Consider the following 24,108-nt stretch of genomic DNA (forward strand, 5'->3'; position numbering starts at 1 on the left):
GTGTGTGTGTGTGTGTCCGACTCTGGGCATAAACTTCACAGCCTGCTATCAAGGCCCAGCAGTCCTCCTACATACCACACACCTCTGCATGTCACCACTTCGGTGCTAACACCCACCATCCATATTGAATACATGCTAGGGCTGTCTCATACAGGACTAGTGTATTGGTATTAGCGGGAGTATTTTTACAACATGTCGGCGGGTCTTCTGGTAGATCAGTAAAGCCTGATAAAATGAAATTCAAATCCTTAAACTGTTCCCTGCCACAGCCGGGATTTGAACCTTGGTCCGTTAGGACTGCAGGCCATCTCTCTACCGATTGTGTGTGTGTGTGTGTGTGTGTTTTTACCTATTTGTATTTACCTATTTGTGTTTTCCAGGATATGGGCTATGCTAGTGTTGTCCTGCCTCCAATGATATAATTATCCAACTTTGCTTTGAAAGCACGAATATTTTTTTCATAAACCACATTTTCATCCAAATTATTACATTTGGTTATACAGAAATCTCTTGATTATCTGACGCAGAGCCAAAGGCATGTCTGGGTAATGGCTCCATTTGGATAATGGATATCTCCCCTAGACCCCCTTCATACACAATCTAATTTTGAAAGCCTGTGTAAAAGGCAACTACAGTACATCGTCCAACACTTGTTCCTGTTGTTTAACACTACTCTATCTGGTCAAGCAGACCTCTACACCAAAGCCAATGAATTACCATGGTCAACCAGACCATCCAATCACAGATAAGCAATCACCACTGCTGGGCCATACCATTGCAGTGACATGAAAACATGAAAAAACGGCTACACAAGAAAAACGCAGTGGGCACACAAAACATAATGGTAAAATGGAATAATATCATGGTAAAACAGAATAAAATCATGATACAGTACAGTACTCTAGAATAAAATCAATGTCAACACTCAAGATTTGACCATCACAAATCAATCTTACCTAGGATCTCCCGCTTCTCCAGAGCTATCACTACCCACTTCCTTTTCCCTGGTGGAGGGGCCATCGTCACACACCCAAGGAAGAGGCATGCAAGGAATAGCAAGGCCTGAAGCAGGTAGGAAATGACCACAAAAGCCACCAAGTGCGCTGCCATGACAACTGTCTAAAAGGAGCTGTTCACTACATTGTCAACGAGCAGAAACTGAGAATGACTGAAGGGGTCTCTAGCAGACGCTGGGTGAACTACCCAGCCAGACAAGGTGGCACCACCAACCTACTCCCGCCCAGCCTGGCGCGAAAGTGTTCGCATGGTCATAATTTCCATCCTGACGCATGCATTTTGTCTAGATCAAGTGGAAAAAGTACAAATAATGGTTCCGAATATCAGTGTCCAAAGATAATGGATTGTCCGGGTAATGGATGTCCATATAACAGATGGAATACTTTTCTATTCAGAAAGCTATACTGTATTTTCTTAAATCACCTGAGCAGACTGGTATCTTTAATTTAAAACTATGTTCTCTTGTTCTCCCCTCATCCCTTATAATACTATACAATCTCCTCTATCACTGTTTCTAGGCAGCAGGCTGTAGCACCAGCCGATCAGAGTGGTACTCCCAAGGGGAATGGGAATGCTGGTGATGGGGAGACCTAGAACTCCTGTTTTACTAGCCACCAGAATATCTGACCATCCCCCTTTGCTGACCTTTTCAGTGGAGAGTAGACCAGCATACTCTCCCATACACTTTCCACTAACTATCTCATGCACTTTACATATCACACAATGTACCCCACCATGTCAAGGGCTGATGCCAGATAAGGTATGTGGCCAGAAAACTATGCCCCCGCTACCTAGTGCCGCACCTGTTGAGGGGAGTCGTGATGCTGGGTCTGTCAGCGTAGTCTTAGGGGCTGGGATGGGATGGGGCTTGGATCTGTGCTAGAGTGTACAGAGCACTGCGGTTCCCAGGTTGCTGCTTCCGCCCAGTAGAGAGGGGCCCGGACCCAGGAGTAGTGTCCCAGGGGGCTGCCCTATCAGTGGGTGTACAATTGCGGGACAGTTACAGCGACAAGGCGCACTTGGAGGGTGTCACTGTAGCTGTCCTGGTAGGGTGCCCCAAAGACACTGCCACAACCACTGGTCACAGCTGGTGGGCTATGGGTACTGGGTCCCATGCCTGGACTTGGAACTGTGCAGGTGGGCAGGGCTTGTGGTCAGTCTCTCCCTCTACTTAATTTTCATGGCCATGGCAAAAAATGAGACGCGGTAGCTTGTTGATACTAAATCATCCAAGGGGATCAGAGTGGCATCTTGGAATGTGGATAGTTTGAAGGGCAGAGTGGGGGAATTGGTCGAGGCAATGAACAGAAGGTGGGTGGATGTTTGCTGTGTGCAGGAGGTTAAATATAGGGGATGATCAGCCAGGATGATTGCTGGGAGGGATGGTCAGTACAAGATATTTTGGCACAGAAGGGCAGATGGATATGGTGGTGTAGGTGTGCTGGATAAGGAAAAGTGGGTGGAATTGGTCATGAATATAATGAGAGCAAGTGAAAGGATAAATGTAGTGAAAATTCTGCTTGGCAGGGTTACATTTTCATTTACAGTATATTGGCGTATGTTCCATGAGATGGCTTGGATGATGTAAAAAATGTTAGATTCTGGGATGACTTAATATGTGTGGTAAGTGGTATGGGGGATGATGAGATTGTAGTTTTGGGGGAGGACTTAAATGGTCATGAAGGTGATGCAGTTCAACGACATGAAGAGATACATGCGGGACGTGCATATGGCACTGTATGAGAAATGAGCAAGGGGAAAGGGTACTTGAGTTCGGGGGAGGCAATGAATATGACTGTGTGCAACACACATTTTAGGAAGAGACAGTAGGTTGATTACATAAGTCTGGGGGAAATAGTTGCCAGATAGACTATTTCCTGGTCAGGAGGGCTGACAGGAGGTTGGTGAGGGAAGTTATAGGGAGTAATGAGTGTGTGCTGCAACACAAGTTACTGACATGTGATATGGTGCTAAAGAGGTGGGTGATAAAAAAGAAGACCTATGCATCTTGGAGAAAAATATGAAGTTGAAAAACCAAGCAGTAAGGGATGCCTTCTACAGCAAGATCAATAGAGTAGTGGCTGAACAAAGAGCTGTTGACAGAAGTGTTAATGAACGGCACAGTGCCCTCAAGAACAATCTCCTGAGAGTTACTGATTCAATATGCAGATGGACAAGGGGACCCCCTACAAGACAAAGTACAGTAATCTGGTGGTGGGATGAGGGTGTAGAAGCTGCAGTCAAGGAGAAAAGAAGGCTCTTCCAGGAGTGGAAAAGGGGTCATAACAAAGAGGAATACTTGGCTGCCAAGCGTAGGGCTAGAAATGAGGTACACAGGGCAAAATCTGAGTCTCAGAGACTTTTGCTGGATAACCTAAATAGTGTGGAAAGGAAGACTATGATATTTAAGGTGGCAACAGGGATATCATAGGTGAGCAGTATGTGAAGAATGATGAAGGAAAGGTAGTGGTGAACAGGGTAGATATTAACCCCTTATCCGTGGGTCGTCATGGCACTAGTTACGTAAGTACCATATCGCAGGGCGTCACTTCTGTGATCCAGGGATTTTTAAAATCACCTGGGCTTTCAAGTGCAGTCTTGTATTATCTATCAGTACTGCCAGTGTGTAGCTATAGGCAGCACTGTTAATACCACTAATACTCGCATCCAGTGTTACCAATTTAGCCATTTTTCTGTGTTTGCCTTGCCTTCCCACCTCCCATCCCTTAACTCCTCCCCCGCCTAGCTACAGCCTGACCGCACAAAGCAACTCGCCGACTTTTTTTTCCATTCGCTTTTTCCACTGAAATGTGCCCTATGCCCTATTCTCATACTAAAAAAAAAGGAAAAGGCTAACTGACACTGACACTGGCCATGAAGCAGCTAATTTATCACTGGCAACACCTCACGTGCACTTGGTTGCTAATTTTCCCTGTTCATTACCCATTGAAATCTCCCTTATGACCTACTCTCATACTAAAAAATATATTAAAAAAAAAAAAAGGGAAAAGGATACGTGATACTTCCATTGACCTGGAAGTAGTTAATTTATCGTGTATTGTCTAGATTTCCTGCTATCCCCGTGGGAGGGGCATGGCGCAGTCCAGCCATCCTCATGGGTAAAGGATTAAAGATGCCTGGAGAGAGCATGATACAGCAATTGGTTGGTGAATGAGGAGTTTGACTTGAACAGTCAACAGATCCAGTATTTGGTCCTTGGCCTTTGACACTGCTACTGTGAGCAGGGCAACAGGCATGATGCAGGTGGGAAAGGCAGCAGGTGTGTCTGGGTTGACTGGGGTTAGTTGCTGACTTGATAAATACAATTATATATGAATGTGTTGCCCCTGATGACTAGTTAATGAATGTGATCGTAAAGTGTACAAGGTGATGCCTTGAAAAGAGGAATTATAGAGGCAAAAACTTTTGGACAAGATAATGAGGGTTATGAAGTGTTCTAGAAGGTATGATTAGAAAAAGAGTGAATACTGATGAGATGGTAGGTGGGGGCGCTCACCGTCCACTCACTTGATGTAGTGCTGTTCTCAGGTGTCTGCCCTTTCCTCTCCTCCGTCCATCTTTCCTGTCATCCTCTTCTGTCTTTCTTTCCTTCGTTATTTCCTCATCCTTCTGCCTACGGGTGACTTTACACTCTTTCCTTCATTCTTACCTCTTCCTTCTGCCAGTGAGTGACTCTACACAGAGTGACAAGCCAAATGGTTTCCTGTACAGGTAAGCCCTTAATTCACGTGAGGGTTACGTTCCCAGACCCTTCGCGTATGTGGTAAATTCGCGTATACGTTCTGCCCTTGTGTGCACATAATTACGCATGTCTACTAAGTATATTACATCTGAATAATACTGTTTATGTACTACATACACCTTATAAACTAGCATAAAGTATGAAAAACAACAAAAATGTAAGAAATTTAACACTGAAACCTGACAAGCACAGGCGTAGGTGGAGACACTTCAGCAGTCTGGTGCACAAGCCCTCACTGCCTCCCATATGCTACATTCTGCCTTCTTTATTGTCCAAACAGTTGACTCATTCACCCCAAACATACGGTTCCGAGCCAGTTAACAGGCGTAGGTGGAGACACTTTAGCACAGTCTGGTGCACAGCCCTCACTGCCTCCCGTATGCTACGTTCTGCCTTCTTTATTGTAAGAACAGTTGACTCACCCCAAACACACGGTTCAGAGACAATTCACCATGAAGTCAATTCACCATCAAAACATGGACAATTCCCTGTCATTCTATAAATATACTTATTATTGATTAATTAATACTTTAATAACTAATTTTCTGGGGGATTTTATAACTCATATAAGTAAAAAACTAGTGTACTGTACTTGCTAAATAAACTGGTATGTAAATAAATGACGGGGATTGTCCTGACGGAGAATTGTCACCGACATTCCTCCCTTCAGTTTGTCCAACACTTTAACTTTCTCTGTCAGCAACATCACTTTACAAGACCATTTTGGTGTGTTACCACATGCATCACTAGCACTACACTTAGGCCCCATGTTGGCAGACAAGGCAAGCAATCACTGGAAGACAGAAAAATAAGCCACAAATAACGATTCACGAGTCACGCATGGTTTGACCATCGGATTCAAACTGACTGTGTGGTGCGTGGTAGACCGACCTCACACACACACACACACACACACACACATACACACACACACACACACATGTATATGTATGCACACAGGCAGCAGGTAGGCATTTTTATATTTTATTTATTTCTCTTGTATATTAAAATTATTTATTTGAATACTATAATTTTATGTTTTAATTATTGTACGAAAAATTCGTGGATAACCGAAATCGCGTGAAAAAAGTTCGCGTGAATGAAGGGCTTACCTGTACACCAGGTTACCATTTACTACACTCGGTGGTAACCAAATAACCAAATTTTGGCACCTGGTGGTTTAGTGGGTAATTATGGTGCTCTAATCAGATTGAGCCGGTGAAGATTTATATCCAAGGGGTGGTTGGGATTTAATGCTCATGTAATGCCACTCAGGGATGAGTGAGGCTGGCCACTCTCATCTTAAATGTCAGGACCAACTTGCCTAACCCCGGGCTCCTACGCTTCTCATGGGGCAACGTAGGATTGGATGATGGATGGAATGCAGTTCGGGATTATGCCAGGCAAAGGGACCACTGTTTGAAAGCTTCAGGTAAACTATTGTACACAGGAAAGAAAAGGGATCTGTACTTTGTTTTTGTTGATTTGGAGAAGGCCTTTGACAGAGTCCCTAGGGAGGTGGTGAAGTGGGCAATGAGAAAGCTTGAGATCAAGGAGTGGCTGATAAGAGAGGTTATGGCTATGTATGTGGGTGCTCACATCCAAGTAAGAGTAAATGGAGCTTTGAGTGATGAGTTTTCTGTGAATGCTGGTGTGCATCAAGGGTCAGTCGTCAGCCTCTTGTTATTTACAGTATCATGGTGCTTTATGCCCTCTCACGTGACTTCAGAAATGGACTCCCGTGGGAGATGTTGTATGCTGATGATTTGGTGTTGACTGAAGAGAATGAAAGGGAAGCGGAGGAATGATTTAGGAAGTGGAGAGATGGAATGGGGCACAATGAAGCTTTGAGTGATGAGTTTTCTGTGAATGCTGGTGTGCATCGAGGGTCAGTCGTCAGCCTCTTGTTATTTACAGTATCATGGTGCTTTATGCCCTCTCACGTGACTTCAGAAATGGACTCCCGTGGGAGATGTTGTATGCTGATGATTTGGTGTTGACTGAAGAGAATGAAAGGGAAGCGGAGGAATGATTTAGGAAGTGGAGAGATGGAATGGGGCACAAGGGCATGAGAAAAAATTAAGATAAAACAATGGTGATGGTATCTAGGGTTGGTGGCAGTACTGTTACAGAAGAGGGAGAGTGGTTATGTGCAATCTGCCATGACGGGATGGGAAGTAATTCCGTCCTGGGCAGCGTTTGTGACAGGTGGGTGCATCAGTGATGTAGTGGCATTAAAGGCAGACTGCAAGATAATGCTGATTTCATGTGCCGAGTGTGTTGGGGAGAGCAGGTGGAGATCATCAGGTGTGAAAGGATTGAACTTGCTGATGAGTCTCTGAAGTGTGTGGAAAAGTTTTGTTATTCAGGAGGCATATTATATGATGGAGGTGAGGCTGGAGCTAGCTCTGTGGCTAGAGCGAGGAGCGGTTGGAAGAAGTTCAGGGAGGTGTTTCCTCTCTTGACACTGAGAAGGCTCTCCCTCCGGACTAAGGGATTTTTTATGCAACATGTGTTGGGAGTGTGATGGTGTATGGTTGTGGGACCTGGGCAATAAAGGAAGTGGGTATTCACAGGCTCAAACATACAGAAATGACAATTATTAGGCGGATGTGCTGAGCATCGAATAGATCAACATCACTTTAAGCATAATCCCAAACCTAATACTATCATCAAATTCAACCTAATCCAACCATCTACATTAAAATGGAGTGGGAATGATCTAGCACAGAGTTCATTCATCTCTCAGGGGCTGCTTGCAATGCAAGTACTCACTGGCAGTCAGTACATTCCAGTAATATGACCAAGAAAGATGGGGAGTTGCTGCCCTTGTCTCTGCCTTTAGATCAGTTTTAATGTGTTGCTGAGGGGATGAGGTGATCCTGCAGATCCATTATTGTTTTACACACACTCTTCTATTTCCAATGGCACACAGATGGGAATCCTTTCTCATCTGATTTACATTAACAATGAGATGCAAGACCCATGCTCTGGATCTCCCTGTCACATGTCAATATGGTAAACTGGGTTTGGGTGGTGATGAGGCTTAATTCTCATTTCTAGCCAACATGACTAGAAAACAAGAATATAAATAAACATGACTACAGTCAACCATCTGACAAATATAAAGCAAATCTCCAGCCTAAACAACAGTGTGACATAACACAGAAAAAACTGATGTCACCTTAGCTGCCAATCGGTCGATTAGAGTGGTTTGCTTGCGATGAACCTCATGGAAGTACTCTAAGCGCTTCTGGTATTCTTGCCACTCATCTGCTACCTGAAAGTAGTCAGGTCAGTTAATAAGACTGCCTGGATAAGAAACTGGAAGAAAACACACACAAAAAATAAATATAATATACATGAATGGGAACATATGAGATCACACATACAGGAGAGAATGTGTTAAAGATTGAAAAAACTATGAGATTTAATGGTGTAAGGGCAAATGAGAGAACTGGAAAAGGTACTGTCACATATACACAGAGGGTAGACCACTTAAAACTATGTCTGGAGAGGAAATACAAACAATGTGAAGGGGATCACAGATACTGTATTACACTTTAAAGAGACAGTGATCATCCACAACTATAAGTTGGTAATGAAAAAGATAAGTGGTAATAAACAAACAGCATTAAGAGATTTTAATTTCTACATTAATTTCAAATATATGTGGATTTTCATTAAGGGCTAATTACAACACCTTGAATAGTTTTCTCGTGGTTCATTTTACCACGACCAAGTACAAATGATACAAACGTTTCCATGCAATGAAGGGTACAAATATGCACAAAGCTGCAGTTTTTAACCAATAAACCTCAAGCTATTCAAATGAACAGTGCCTTGCCATGGCAAAAAATCTTCTGCATCCCTAAGATCAGTGGAGTTATAGTAATTAGGTGCAACCATCTACATTCTAGCAATTCATATTTTTTATTAATACATAAATTTAGTATTTCTTAATGCAAGTGGTGAAGTAAGCCATGAGAAAACTTGGGATCAAAGAGTGGCTGGTCAGAGTGGTTATAGCTATGTATGTGGGTGCTCACACCCAGGTGAGTGTGACGGGAGATCAGATTGATGAGTTTTCCATGAATGTTGGTGTGCATCAGGGGTCGGTCATGTGCCCCTTCTTGTAGTAAAAGTAGTAGCTGTTCCCTAGGCAGTCTGGCCGAACAGCCATGAGTCCCTAAGGAGGGGCATGGCTGAGACTGGGCTTTCCTACAGAGCTCTCATGGATTGTATATTGGGTTGTTGGTGCAGGCCATTGTGTGCAATGCAGTCTTCCATAATGTGCTTAACCCTCTCGCACAACATAAGTTTCTGATAAGTTTTGGAGACAGGTACAACACCAAAGGCCTACTTAGGATGCCTCCACTTGCATGGAAAGGAAAAAAATTCTAAGGCCAAATTTACCATCGGAAAATGCTTATACAGTAGTTATAAATAGTAGCCCATCATCTTCGCTGATGTTTATACAAAGAAAATAAATAAATAAAACAGATGAATAAATGTACAAAAATGAAGCAAGAATAAACCATACTTAGGTGAAAACTTGCTTCTAATAACTTCCCAACATCACTGCACAAAATTTTTCCCAGGAAATGCAGTTGCAAAGTACATATCTATATGCAGAATTTCACAAGCTTTCTAATAAGCCCTATGGCGATTTGATACGCCCAATAGTTTTCAAGTAAATCGAAAAAAAACAAAAAATCGCATAAATGTTTTTGTTTATCATTTTGTATGTTATTATTTACAATGTAACAAACATATATATAAATTACTTCCAGTTTTGTAGCCCAAAGGTTAAGGAAGCCTATGATATAACAGACACTGTTATAACCCTTACTGTTACTGAGAAAATGAATTTTGAAAAGATAGGACAGGTTGCGCGCAGTAACAGCGCGTAAGCTCGTGCCCGTATGATTGTGCTTAGGAAATTTTCCCAAAATAACAATTTGCACACACAGGTTAATTTGCTTTACAAAAGTATGCATAAAAAATCATCAGCCTGCTCCTGCTTTTTTCAGATTTTTGATGCGACCTATTCTTTATGAGTAAAATGCCTGAGAGAAAATCAATGAAATGTACTACATTTTCCCAATGAGAATATATAGTAAACACACACATTTTATACCTTATAATACACAGTATAAAAACTAGACAAATAAGCTGGTTGCTCACATCCTCTAGCAGTGTTGTAATGATTCTAGAATGTAGAGATGAAGTTGCTGAGAGAAGGAAAGGTACGATCACAGCCTATGTGTGTGTGATTATTTGTGATGTTCTTACCTAATTGTATCTTTACAGGAATGAGTCAAGCTCGTACTGTCCCGTGTCTTAAACTATTTTTATCATACATCTCCTTAAATCTGTGAATTGTTGTGGCACACACTATTTCATTCGGCAGTGCATTCCACTAATCAATTGCTCTATTTGGGAAACTAAAGTTCCTTACGTCTTTATCACCTCTCAACGTATACAGTTTTTGCAGTGTCCTCTTGCTGATGCTTCCCCATGCGTTAATCACTTATGTCTATTTTCTCCTTCCCTGATATGCATTTATATAGCATAATCATGTCACCTCTTCTCCTTCTCTCCTGTAGTGTTGGTAGATTCAGTTTATTTAGTCTTTCTTCGTAGCTTAGATCCCTTAAGCTTGGTATCCATCTTGTAGCAGCCCTTTGAACTTTTTCAATCTTGTCTATGTGTTTTTTGAGATAAGGACTCCAGACTACTGATGCATACTCCAGGGTTGGTCTGATGAATGATGTTATTATCTTTCTTAGCATGTCTTCATTTATGTATGTGAAAGCTATTCTCATATTTGCAAGCAGTGTATACATGTTCCGTACCTTCTCACTGATGTGGTCAGCCAGAGATAGTCTGTTATGATAATCACACCTAGTTCCATCTCTCTTTCTGATGTGTGTTGGGTTTTATTTCCTAACATATAATCCCAATCAGGTCTTTTTCCACTTTTACCAAACTTGATTACATGACACTTGTCCACACTGAATTCCATTTGCCATGTATTACTCCATTCATGAAGTTTATCTAATTCCTCTTGTAGCTCTTTACAAGAGTCTGTGTTAGTAATTCTCCTTTGTATTTTTGCATCATCTGCAAACATATTTAGATAGCCTTCATTTAGTGTTACTGTCTATATCATTTATATACACTAAAAACATGATTGGTGCCAGCACTGAGCCCTGTGGTACTCCACTTGTCACTTCTTTCCATGATGAGTAATTTCCCCTGTTCTCATTTCTCTTTTCATGAGAAAATCTTGCATCCAACAATACAGTTTGCCTCGAATTCCTCCTTGATGGCACAGTTTCCATAAAAGTCTTTGGTGTGGTACTGTGTCAAATGCTTTCTTGAAATCTAAATAGATACTGTCCACCCATCCTTCTCTTTCCTGTAATGTGTCTGTTACTCTGTCATAGTAGCTCAACAGATTAGTAACACATGATTTTCCTTTTCTGAAACCAAACTGTCTTTCTGTTATCATATTGTGTTCTTCTAGGTGATTTACCCAAGCTTTTCTTATAAGCTTTTCTAATACCTTGCTTACAACACTGGTTAGTGATACTGGTCGGTAGTTAAGTGGATTTTGTCAATTCCCTTTCTTGAATAAGGGAACAATGTTTGCTTTCTTCCAAATATCAGGTAGTTTACCTTGACTCAAGGATTTCTTCAAAATTAAAAATAATGGTTTACTTAACTCCTTTGCACATTCAAGTAGCACCCAACATGAAATTTCATCAGGACCATTTGCTTTTCCTTTGTCTAATTCACTTTTAGCTCCTCCTGTATTTCTTTTTCTGATGCTTGTATATCTGGTTGTATGTGTGGGCATGCATGTTCCACATAATCCCTCTCAAAAATTTTTTCCTCTGTCAAAACTGATTGGAAATTCTTGTTTAGTGCTTCACAAATATCCTTCTCTTGTGTATAGGCGATTCCATCGTCCGTAATGGATTGTATTTTATCTTTTACTTTGGTTTTGCTTCTGATGTAACTGTAAAATAGCTTTGGTTGATCACTATTTTTATTTATGATATCCTCCTCAAACTGCTTTTGGGCTTCCCTCCTTATTCTTGTATAACTGTTTCTTGCCTGTTTGTAATTATTATACGCCTTTTTACTATTGTGTCTACTATATCTATTCCACAACAAATCTCTTTTTTCTTTTGATTTTTTACATTCTGTATTGAATCATTTCTTCATTTTCTTTTCTGCTTCTTTGTGCTGTGGGATGTACTTCTGGACTCCTATTTCATAAAATTCACAGAATTTTTTATATATAGCATTTAAATCTTGTCCTCTGAGCTCCTTTTCCCAATCAATTTCTAAGAAGTACTTCTTTAGGTCATGATACTTTCCCTTTTCATAGTTTAGGCTCTTTTTGTAACTTTCATTGCTGTTAACTATGTCATATGCAATCCTGAAGTTGCAATTTAGTACTGCATGGTCGCTTTTGCCGAATGGAGGGTTCATTCATTCATTCATTGCCAGACGCCATGTATCCCAAACGGGGTGGCCAAGGGCTTAGAGTTAATTGTTTTACAGGGAGGGGCACTAATCCTCCACCAACCCCACAGGACACGTAGGGATGCCAACAGCATCTGGTGTTCCCAGGCGGTCACCCATCCAAGTACTAACCAGACCCAATGTTGCCAAATGGAGGGCGATATATTAAATTGTCAATATCGTTTTCTTGCCTAGTAAATATGAGATCTAGCATTGACGGTACATCGAGTCCTCTTTTTCTGGTGCTTTCCCTTACATGTTGCGTTAAGAAAAACTCTTGTACGAGATCCAGGAGCTTTTGGTCCCAACAGCTTTGTTGGCTTATTATATCTAGAGTATTCCAATTTATATCTATATTAAAATCTCCAGTTAGTATAATTCTTTCCAATTTCTCTTCCATTTTATGTAGTAAAGCTCTTAAACTCTGAATTGTACTCTCTGCCAGGTCCTCATATTCGTCTCTTTCCTATGTGTTTGATCTGGGTGGCATGTACAAATTGGCTACAATTACTTTCCCTTCAGATGTTTTGATCTCTACTGCAATCAGTTCTACTTGTGAGGGTATATCTAGTTCAATTTCTTTGACTTAGATTTTTCTTAGTTAATATTATAATTCCTCCTCCTTTCTTTAAGTTCATATCTCTTCTCCATATATTATATTCCTCTAAGTTTATGTGTGTGTGTGTGTGTGTGTGTGTATCTATCTATCTGAGGTGGCGATAAGAGGCAGCTGTCTCCATTGTGACTGTGATAGTGGTGGTATCAGTGGCGGTAGCCTACAAGTGGTGGTTGCGGTGGTAGTGGTGGGGATAATGAAGGTGGTCTTGACTGCGAGGGCAGAGGGAGGTTTATCACATCGCCTCGCTCTCTCTCTCTCTCTCATCCTCACCCAGCCACTCTCAAAAACACTCTCCCCAAATTCTTTGTCTGTGTCCTCCTCACTTTCAGTCCCACGGAATAAATATTTCAGGCACTCCTCCTCGGATAACCCTTTCCCTGCCATCGTGGCTACTTTCAATATTGAAAGGGAATGGTCATGAACGGTTATTGATTTGAAATTTAGATTTCTCTAAAAATATATAGAAAACACTTATACACCTTCTTCACTGACACAATGCACTATATAACACACTATCACTATAATACACGTAAGGTATGGACGGGTGACGCAATAGAAAATGAGGAAGAAAATGGCTAGCCGCACGTTAGCACACCCTCCTTGTCTGACTGCCGAAAGGACACTGAGCTAATAATAGGCCGCTTGTCTTTGTGACAGGCTTGTGAGTGTTGCCGTATACAGTAGGCTCGCACAGTGCGCGAGTGATTGGGCGGTCCACGACCTCGCGCACTGGGTATTCGCATACTGGGAATACATAATCTTATGGGAATAATTACATATGGGCGGTACCCCCTCATACCTGGACATTTTTTGGCCCTTAGAGAAATAATAAAGGTCATATTTTTCAGACACTGTACTAAAGCTATAGCTACAATAACAAAAATATGAGTAGTCACCTTAACAACAGTAGACAACAGGCCTGATGACCTTAAATAACAGGGGTTCCGAGGTGCGGCAACACTTACAGCGCCGCACTCCCCACCGCACCAACACTTCCCTCCACAGACTCCTCTTGAGCACCTTCCCCAGGAGCATCAAAGTCACTCACTTCAGCCATAAACCCTTCAAAGTCCAATGCTGACACTTCTGACATTGAATCCTCTTCATCCTCAACAGGAACAGGAGCAGACGATGTCGCTGGTTCCGCAATTTCTCCAACTTGAGCCCGCTGTGTGTAGCTTGTTATGAGCATCTGTCTTCTGTTTATTTCTTCCCTGTGCCTGTCTGTGTAGAAACGGAAGAGTTTGTCGATGCCAACCAGAAGTTCCTCTGTTCTTAAGTTGCTCACTTCCTGTTCCTTCACCTCTTCCTTGAGCTTATCCACGGCAGCAAGGATCTTGCTAATGTTTGACATACACAGCTCAGTCCTGCCTTCCATCACGCTAAGCTGCTCAACTTGACTCTGCCTGGCGTTGGGCTCTGCGTCAGCTTTGTCTATCCGTTGCAACACTTCCTCGGGAGACTGTTCCTCAGTAGCAGTGTGCACTTCTTGTATGTCCGCCAATGTAACGTCCTTGAAACCTGGTACAGCTTGTGCTGCTGTCAGTGTTGCTGCTTCAGCCTCGGCCAGTGGTTGAATGGCCATCTCCTGTGTCGTGCATAAGTGAGGAACGAGCATTCGCCACGCGTGGTTCACTGTTGCAGGTGTAATCTGGTGCCAGGCTTGTAGGAGAAATTCAACTGCGTCCTTCACCGTAAAATTACCCAAAATGCCTCAACAGTCATGGCATCTGTGGCAGGTTGGGATACAGGTGCTGGTGAAGATGGAACGGGAGCAGATGCCTCATCAAGGTCTTCGTCATGATCTTCTTGTAGGGTATGAAGCTCCTCTTGTGTGTCGGCCTTCCTGCGTAGGTAGTCATACACTTGCTTATGGCAGAAGTGCTTCACAGTGGCGATTAGTTCTTGATCCAGTGGCTGCACTAGTGACGTCGTGCGGGACGGCAGAAACACAACACGACAATCCTTATGCAGATCTTCAAGGTATGGAAAGTGACTTGGTGCATTATCAAGCACAAGGAGCATCTTAAATGGAATGCCCAGTTCCTAACACTTGGCCCTGGCATCAGGGACACACCGCCTCATTAACCAGTCTGCCATAATGTTCCCGGTCATCCAACCATTTGCGGACTTGTACCAATACACGCCACTTGCATCCACGTTCGTGAGGTTTTTGTAGCACCTTGGGTATGAAGCTGTGTGTACAACAACTGGCCTCATCTTGTGGCTCCCAGACAGGTTTACAGCAAACATTACCGTCATCTTACACTTCTGGAGCTTGCGACCAGGGGCTTGTTTCTGTATTTTAGCGATGTAAGTTGATTTGGGAATGGCCTTGTAATATAACGATGTTTCATCGATGTTGTAGATCTGGTCCTTGGTGTACTGTCCCTCTTCAATAATCGCTCTAAATATCGCAAGATAGTCTCTCGCGGCCAGCTCGTCGGCAGAGGCACGTTCACCAGACACTTTCACGTAACGGAGTTCCTTGCACTTGAGAAAATGGTCCAGCCATCCAACCAATGCCCTGAAAAGTTTTTCCACTTTTAACCTGCGAGATGCTGCCTTGTAAAAGAGCTGGGCTTGGTTCCGAATAAATCTTCCATTCAGTGGAACACCTTCCTTTTCCTTCCTCATTATGAAGGTGGCAAGATAGCGCTCCATTAGTATCATAGCATGATTTCCAAACCGCGAACGGCCGTCTAGGTCAGAGGCACCGTACGTCTTCACTACATTCGAAGAAAAAAAGGCTGGCCGGGTAGATGGCCGGCCAGCCTTTATTTCCTGATTAGGCACCATGCAGTAACGGTTAAGAAAAAAATGCCCCAGGGAAAATTGGCTATATGGCAACTTTCCGCCATCTCTCACTCATCACTCAGTGACTATAGATGGCAGACATTGTGTCTCAGTGTCAATTAATAAGTTACTGCGAGTGGGTGGCCGCCCTCCCACACTCCGAGAATTTGTTGGTGTTTGCCTTGCAAAATCACGTGTGACACCCATACCTCATGAGTGGGAAGCCTCTCGATCGTGACACAAAGGTCAGGGTGATTCAGTGTCATGAATAAGGCCTTCAAACGAAGGATATAGTGAATGAAACTGGTGTAAGTGAGCGAAGTGTTCGTCGCTTGGTTGCAAAGTTTCATGCATCTGGCAGCGCTGTTGCTCCTAAGCCTGCAAAGAGTACTGGGAGACCAACGAAAATAAGCGAAACTTCGCTCAGAGTTCTGAAGCGGAGCGTGGATGTCACTCCCACCCTTACGGCAAGGAAACTTAAGGAAGAAAACCCCCAGCTACTTGGTGATGTGACGGTTAGAACAGTGTCTGGCGCTCTGCACAGGCGTCTCGGTTACAGAAAAGTGGCGGCATGTTGTAAACCCACTTTAAATGAACGGGAAAGGCAAGCTCGAAAGGCATTTGCTAAGAAATACTTGAAGTGGCCATTAGAAAACTGGTGTAGTGTCCTCTGGACTGATGAGTCACAGTTCCTTGTGAGTGACACGAAGGGAAAGAAGGTGTGGGTGAGGAAGGGTGTTCATAAGGATGACCCCAAGTATTGTGCCCTTACAGTAAAACACCCTATATCACTTATGGTATGGGCTGCTTTTGGATATGGGGGTAAGGGGCCGCTAGTGGTGCTTCAAAAGAATCTTATGGTAAACCAGCAAGTGTATCTTAAGATCTTGGAGAAACAATTGGGGGAGTGTTTCGCGAAGTGGCGCCGAGATTCTCCAGCACGACGGGGCTCCAGCACACAGAGCAAATTCAGTAAAAAAAACTGGCTTCAAGTTAATGAGGTCGAGTATATTTCCGACTGGCCAAGCAACAGCCCAGACCTCAACCCTATAAAGAACTTGTGGGGTATCTTGAAGAGGGAGTTGAGGGTAAGAGACACCTCTACGGTGGAGAAATTAGAGGCAGAGTTGTGTGCCGCCTGGGATAGGATTCCCGCCTCTACGCTTCATCAACAGGCCGACTCTGTTCCAACTCATCTTAGCAAGATCAAGAAGACTGGTTTATTTTCAAATAAGTAGCTAGATGTTGGTGAGTGTTCCATGATTGTGTTTTGATGTTGTCTATACAACTTTGTGAATCATCTGGGGAGTTGGGGAGGGAGGAAAGGTTTATGCGGTCATTGTAAGTTTAGGAAATGGCGACCAGGCCAGCCTTATTTTCTTCGACTGTACAGCCTTTATGGCTTCACGGTTCTTCCACACAGTTCTCACTGTAGATTCAGCCAGTCCCAGGGCTCTCCCGATGGCAATGTTTCCTTGACCCTCCTCCTTCATCTTAATGATATTTAACTTGGTGGCATGCGTCAGAAGTTTCTTAACTCTTGGGGTTGGAGCCATGGAGCGGTGAAGCACAGGCAAGGATGGAGCAGCACAAAAAACACCACATGTTGTACACAACAGGTTCGCTGTAGAGAGCGGATCTGCACAGTGCATGAGCCAGGACTGTTAAGGCGCGCCCACTCCTTTGTACCCCAAGCTGCACAGTAGAATGCCCGGGAATTTCTGCACATCAACATGACGACACGTGACGCACTGTGTGAGGGGTGGTCGCGCGCTAATAGAAAATGGCATTTTTTAGCCACTCTTTGCCTCTGCCTCGCGTTCTGTGCAGTAAACTAGCGCATTCAAGGGTTTTTGGTTATGATTTTTGGTCACTCGCGCACAATGCGAATCGCGCACTGTGATGACGTGCACTGTGCGAACCTACTGTATTTCCCTCAGACCTGGCCAGCCTAACCTATGACTCACCAAAATTTGACGCACTTTCAGCCACAGGAAAAGTTTCTACGATCATTTATAGGGAAATTGCGTCATAGCGTGTTATTGGTTACTCTTCAGACTGCAAGGACTTTGACTCGTATTGCGTCAACGTGTACGAGGGGGTTAATAGTATGGGGTGCTGTGTTGCATCCTGGACAGGCATCAGCAACAGAGTCATCCAGCCTCTTCTGATACCTAAAGAGGGCTGGATGATGCCCACATCTCAGCCTGGCCAGGTGGACCCTGTCATCATGAGGGAGGTAGAATTGAGAGGGGTGGATATCGGGAGGCTGTGCATGCAGCTGTGTGTTGTCTCTGAGTGACTGACTGGAGCGATGAGTGATCTGAGCATGTCTATGCTTCTGGAAGCTGGTTTCTGGTGGATGAGGGGGAATGGATGACAGTATTTGAGTATGATATTTGTGCTGAGTGATGTTTTGATGTCCCTTGGTGTGTGTGGATGTGCTGCCATGTAGTGTAGAGGATGGTGTGAGTTTGTGGAGGCTGCAGCAAGAATTTGTGAGCCTCTCATGTCTATCCTTGACTTTGAGGACTTTGGTTTCTTAGTGAAGGTGATCTGTAGGTGTAGTACTGGGCAGCCTGTGATTATTTTTTTGGCCTTGATTTGTATGGTCTGTGGGGTGTTGTTGTGTGTTTCAGTGAGGTTAGAAGCCTGTGCAAGGCTTGCATAATTCATCACTGAACGTATATATTGTCTGTATACTGTGGAAGTGGTACTTTGCTGTGTCCAAATGTTATATTGGCAAGTGTTCATTTTTTTTCAATGTTTGTGACGTGTTGTTTAAATGGCACTGATGTATGTTACAAAACGGACTGTGTGTGTGTGTGTGTGTGTGGTAGAGGAGTGTTGTTTATGGTGAGGTGTGAAATGTGACTGCGTGACCAGTTTGTGAGAAAGGTCACTGTAGATTTGGCTGGGGCTATTGAGAGCCTGTTTGTGGTGAACCATTCGTGTAATGCGTTGAAGTAAGGTTGGAGAATGTGTGCGGCTGTGTCTGGATTTTGGTGTGTACATGTGTTACGTTGTCTGCATAAGAAGCTACATGTGTATTTGTGGTGTGTGGGGTGTGAGTATGTCATGCATGTATAGGTTAAAGAGTGTAGTAGACAAAACAGATCCTTGAGGGATGCCATTTATGTAGTTTTTGATGTTTGATGACTGACTGGCAAATGTTATATGTGTACATCTGCCTGCTAAATAGTCTGCCAGCCATCTTTCTGTGTTATTGTGAATGACTGTGTTGAATATTTTGTTAGTGGGGTTGCTGTGGGGGATGACATCAAAAGCTATGCTAATGTCTAGTGTGACTAGAAGTGTTCTGTGTGGTGGCTTAGCTGAACTGATGCCATCAAAATTCTTTGTGTAAGATGCGTAAGAAGAGTGTTTGAGGAGTGTAGCAGCCTAAAACCAGGTTTTTATCATGGTGCTTGGAACTCTCTTATGTTACTTCAGAAATTGACTCCCATGGAAGGTGCTGTATGCTGATAAATTGGTATCCCTTGCAGAGAATGATGGGGTGATGGAGGAAAGTCTTAGGAAGCGGAGAGAGAGAATGGGGCACAAGGGTTTGAGAGTAAATACAGATACAACAAAAGTGATGATATCTGGGGCTGGTGGCAGTAATGTCAAAGCAGAGGGAGCATGGCCATGTGCGGTTCGCCACAAGATGTGGGAAGTAACTCCATCTTTTGCAACATTTGTGAAAAGTGGATGCATAAGAGATATGGAGGGATTAAAGGCAGGCAGTAAAATAATGCTGATTTCATATGTGCAGTGTGTTGGAAAAAGCATGAAGAGATTTATGGCAGTTAAAGGACTGATCTTGCTGGAGAGCTTCTTGAGTGTTGCAAAGGAGTTTTTTTTATTTGGAGTACAAGTTAAGTGCTGAAGATGGGGCAGGATAAAGAGTAGTTAGCAGAAGTTAAGGGAGCTGCTGCCTCTCTTAACAATGAGAGGACTCTCCCTCCATGCTAAGGTATCCTTGTATGCAGCAAGTGTTAGGAGTGTAATGCTGTATGATAGTGAGACCTGGGCAGTAATGGAAAACAAAATTTGTTGTCTCAAACATAAAGAAATTACAATGATTAGATGGATGTGAAATGCATCCTTGAATGAGAGGCCTAGGGGAGCTATGATTATGACTGATGAGTTGAAAGAATGGATGGGACTTGAATGTATTCATGTTGTGAAGAGGAGAGGTAGAGTAACATGATTTGAGGATGATGAGAGGATGGAGGATGACAATTGGGTGGAGAAGGTGAGAGGTGTCAATGCTGAGGGTTGGGTTGTGAGAGGCAGACCAAAAATGACCTGGGACAAGGTCACATAAAGTGACCTCAGGGATAAGGGACTAAACAGGGAGGTTGTCAGAGATCAAGCAGCATGGTGATTCACCATTAGGTGACCAAGGCCAATGCATGCAAGCATGTTGGAGCCTTTATAAACAAAACAAAACTAAAATATGCATTTTAAAACTGCTAAAATAGCAACTCATTCATATCAGCTGTGCTTATATTCTCAGAAATGGGTTTCATACAACAGGATTTTTACTATAATTCTGGGTAAGATTATATCAAACAGTTGTTTGGGGACTGACTGTAGTAGCAGTGGTGTACACACTGTGTTCTGAGCAAGACTATCAGTTAAACCATATTCTAAGCTACACCTTTTTTAATGCTTACAATAAAAATATACAAAAAACTTTCATCCATCCATCTATCATCTAATCCAGTGTTGTCCCATGAGAAGCGTAGGAGCCCAAGGCTAGATAAGTTGGTCCTAATATTGAAGCAGAGAGTGACCAGTCTTACTCACCCCTGAGTGGCATTATGCATGCAATAAACCCCAACCATCCCTGCACAAGCTCAATCTGACTGGAGTGCCTTAATTGCCCACTAAACCACCAGGTGCCATAATTTGGTTATATCGTTACCATCCAGCGCAGTAAATGGTTTCCTGGTGTACAGGACACTGTTTGGCTTGTCACTTAGGGTAGAGTCACCCATAGACAAAAGGAAGAGGAAAGAATGAAGGAAAGAAAGACAGAAGAGGAAGGATGGAAAGAAGGAAGGAAGAGAGGAAAGGGCAGGCACCAGAGAGCAGCACTACCTTGAGTAAGTGGATGGTGAGCGACCCCAGAAAACTATATAACTAAAATTTGGGGGGAGGGAAAGAGGAGTTATGTGCAGTAAATGAGTTTAACATGCTGCAAATAAAGATGCACATGTATAGCTGTGTATGTACTCTCCATACTTAGATTTCCTACCCATGATCAAAAGATAAAACCTCAGCATTGTGATGGTTTTGAGGAAATAACTATGCCTCTGAAAAGTGAGCCCTAAATAATCTCACTTTACCCTTGAATCACTTAAGACAAAAACTTCAGTGTCACTGATTCCACTGTAAATATTTATTTAGTGACATTCACCAATGAATAATCCCTTTAGGATTCTCAAGAGAACAAACTCTGTATGCAATACAGTACTTATTAATACTGTAGAATGACCACATATTAACAGGAAAGATAAAAACCCACATGGTCTGAGAGAGCGTTGTAGCGGAGGGAGACTGTGTCGCGCTCAGCCCGTGAGGAAGCCAGCATATCCTCTAATCGACGCACCTCAGACTCCAGGTGGCGCGTCTCCTCCTGCAAGATGTTGGTAATGGTGTTTTGACCTCAATTTAACTTATAAACAAGTTCAATAGTTAGCATTTTTTTCAAGAGTATACAACACAGTGAGGTCCTGATGGAGAGCCTACATGTGGTGGTCTGGTGCTCTGTAAGGGGAACAGTTGCAGTGTCCCCTTGGGAACCAAACCTCCCCATATTTCTGTGCACCTCACCATGGGATGGACCCTGGCCTGATCCCAGTGAAGCACTGTCTACCACAAAGGCGTACCAGATCCCTGCATGATGAATGTACTGTACTATACCGGTAGGATGGCCTTACAGATAGAGTTGCTTACCTGCTTAAGCAATAATAAACATACTGTAGTTACACAGTAATAAGAAAAACAATACAGTATACTGTACTTAAATTACCTTACGACATTCCTCTATCTCTACTTCTTACTGTATGACATGAAAATAAAGCACCACATAACACATCACAGAGTTACGGAGTTACTGTGGTTGGAAATTTCACAGCTGGCTGGAAACCAGCAACTACAACAGCAGGACTCCCTTCTGTCAAAGTCTCTGTACATTGCCTGTTAGTCACTGAGCCATACTTTGAGCATGATGTGCTGCTTTTGATAATTTATTTAATTTTTCTTCCCTTCCTTTAGCCACTGCCAGCCTTGCATTTGAATTTATTTATTATAAAAAAAAAAAAAAAAAAAAAAAAAAAAAAAAAATCTTTGGGGCAGGTTTGAGCCTTCCTCGGATGCTAATGTACTGGGAAATGGATCAGGAAGGCATGAATTTCACTCATGGTAGGTTTTGTTACTTTGTTTCTGAGCTGAACCTAGTGGATGGGGATGATAGATGATAGACAGCCTAATATCTCATAAAACCTGCAAGATGCTGATCTTTTGAGAAACTTTGTAATATGTCATTAAAAATCTTACTCATATGAGGCAGGTCCCATGAACCCTCAGTTGATTCATATGGGACATCACATGCCATGGTAAACTGAAGTAGCCTACACTGAATTAAAAAAGGATCGTGCAGGAGGAATCCAATGACATCCTAAATTATCGATATATCTTCTGATGTTCTGAGGTAATAATTTGTCATCATCTGAATACTGTATACATATGCTAACACTGTTGACTATGAAAAGTCATGCAAGCGATATATATGCAATCCATAAACCAACTGTATCACTGGAGGATGGAATTATCAAGGATTTTGAAGTAGTTATCATCTGATCTGCAAAATGTTTCTCTCAAAGTGTGCACCACTACTTTTTTTATCCAACACACCTAGCTAGGGCTATGTACGTGTGTAATAATGTAGTTTCCAATTAAACCACTGTACAGGTCATCCCCACTATAATGATGACAAATGTTTGGGAAAACCCACTGTTGGGTCAGGGTACTGTTAAATGGGGACGTTATAACATACAGTAGTGCACCAACTTTCGCTACAGCAGGATTCGCGGAATCCACTTTCGCGGCATGCACCAAATATTCCCTAACTTCCACTTTCGCTTGAAAAAAATCGATTTTCGCGCACAAATTTTGGGTTTGGGACAATATTTTGAACTTTGAATTTCCTGCACCGCCCACCCGCAACCCACCGCCATCTTGAATGACGTCATGTCAACACTCTGTCCACCCATTCCCGCCATTGTGTACGAGCGTGCTAGCTCCATTGTGTTGGATTCTCACGGTTCAATGGCCTCTACTATACCTGGTAGTGTGGGGAAAGGGCCTGGTGGTGTGGGGGGAGAGCCTGGTGGTGTGGGGGGAGGGCCGGGAGGCAGTGGTGGTGATAAAAAGTGGCCGGGACATTCAAAGTCGGGAGGAAAGGCCAAGGCTAAAAGAGAGTATCGTGTTGGAGTGAAGAAACGGCAGTATAATAATGAAATGAAAAGGAAGATAGTTGAGCACATGGACAAGGGCGCAAAAAACAGTGAAATCTGCCGTATATTTAACATCCCAGAATCGACAGTGCGTAGTATGAGGAAACAGCATGGTGGTAGCGAGGCAGCAAGAGGTGGCGCCAATACGTCTGGCGTAGCTAAATAAGCCCGCCACGAGACTCGGATACTTACCCCCAACATCCATTAAACACCTCAACCTGGTCTCTGTGGTATGTTTCTCCTCATATAATGTGTACTGTACAGTCTTTATTGTTTGTATCTCACAATGCAATGTACAATAGTGATTTGATGTACTGTATTGCAAGTGAAAATGAAAATCTGATGTTACTTTAGGATAACCGGGAACCAATTAGCCTTTTTGCCATAAAGACAATGCCCCAATTTTCGCTAATTCTACTTTCGCGCATTATTTTTGGACCCAATTAGGCGCGAAAATTGGTGCCCCACTGTAGAAAGCACAGTATAGGGATGCAATTGGGAGCCTTAGGATCCCCCTCCCCAACCAAGTCCAAAACCCAACTAAACAAGTCCAAAAACAAGTTTCTACCTCACCAATACCCCTAAATAGCTTTAACACAAGCTAAACTAAACCTAAAAGCAGTTTATGACTCACCTAAACCCAAAAATAAAATCTGAATATCATCAAAAAAAAGTATGGAAAAAAAGTCAAACTTGATCAACTGTACCTCAAAATGAGTGTTCACTCCATCTATGACTAAAGCACATTAATCTAAGTAAAAAAAAAAAATAGTTTACGAATCAACCTAAACACAAAATTTAAGTTTAAAATATCATCAAGATTGGTTAAAAAAAAAAAAAAAAAA

General features: G+C 42.8%; 1 protein-coding gene across 4 annotated transcripts in view; it reads right to left on the reverse strand.

Moving 5' to 3' along the window:
- Positions 1-24,108, reverse strand: part of LOC145395050 (uncharacterized) — a 1,083,039-nt gene that overhangs the window by 868,946 nt on the left and 189,985 nt on the right. For all 4 annotated transcript variants that reach the window (XM_080268801.1, XM_080268802.1, XM_080268803.1 and 1 more), the window contains exons 5-6: positions 21,271-21,381; positions 7,965-8,060 (exon numbers count right to left, since the gene is read on the reverse strand). In XM_080268801.1, coding sequence (XP_080124927.1) covers positions 7,965-8,060; positions 21,271-21,381 — 207 coding nt within the window. The remainder of the gene's footprint in view (positions 1-7,964; positions 8,061-21,270; positions 21,382-24,108) is intronic.

Source organism: Coenobita brevimanus, chromosome 29 (assembly GCF_032717465.1).
Source record: "Coenobita brevimanus isolate Jiangsu-jjx chromosome 29, ASM3271746v2, whole genome shotgun sequence".
NCBI lineage: Eukaryota > Metazoa > Arthropoda > Malacostraca > Decapoda > Coenobitidae > Coenobita > Coenobita brevimanus.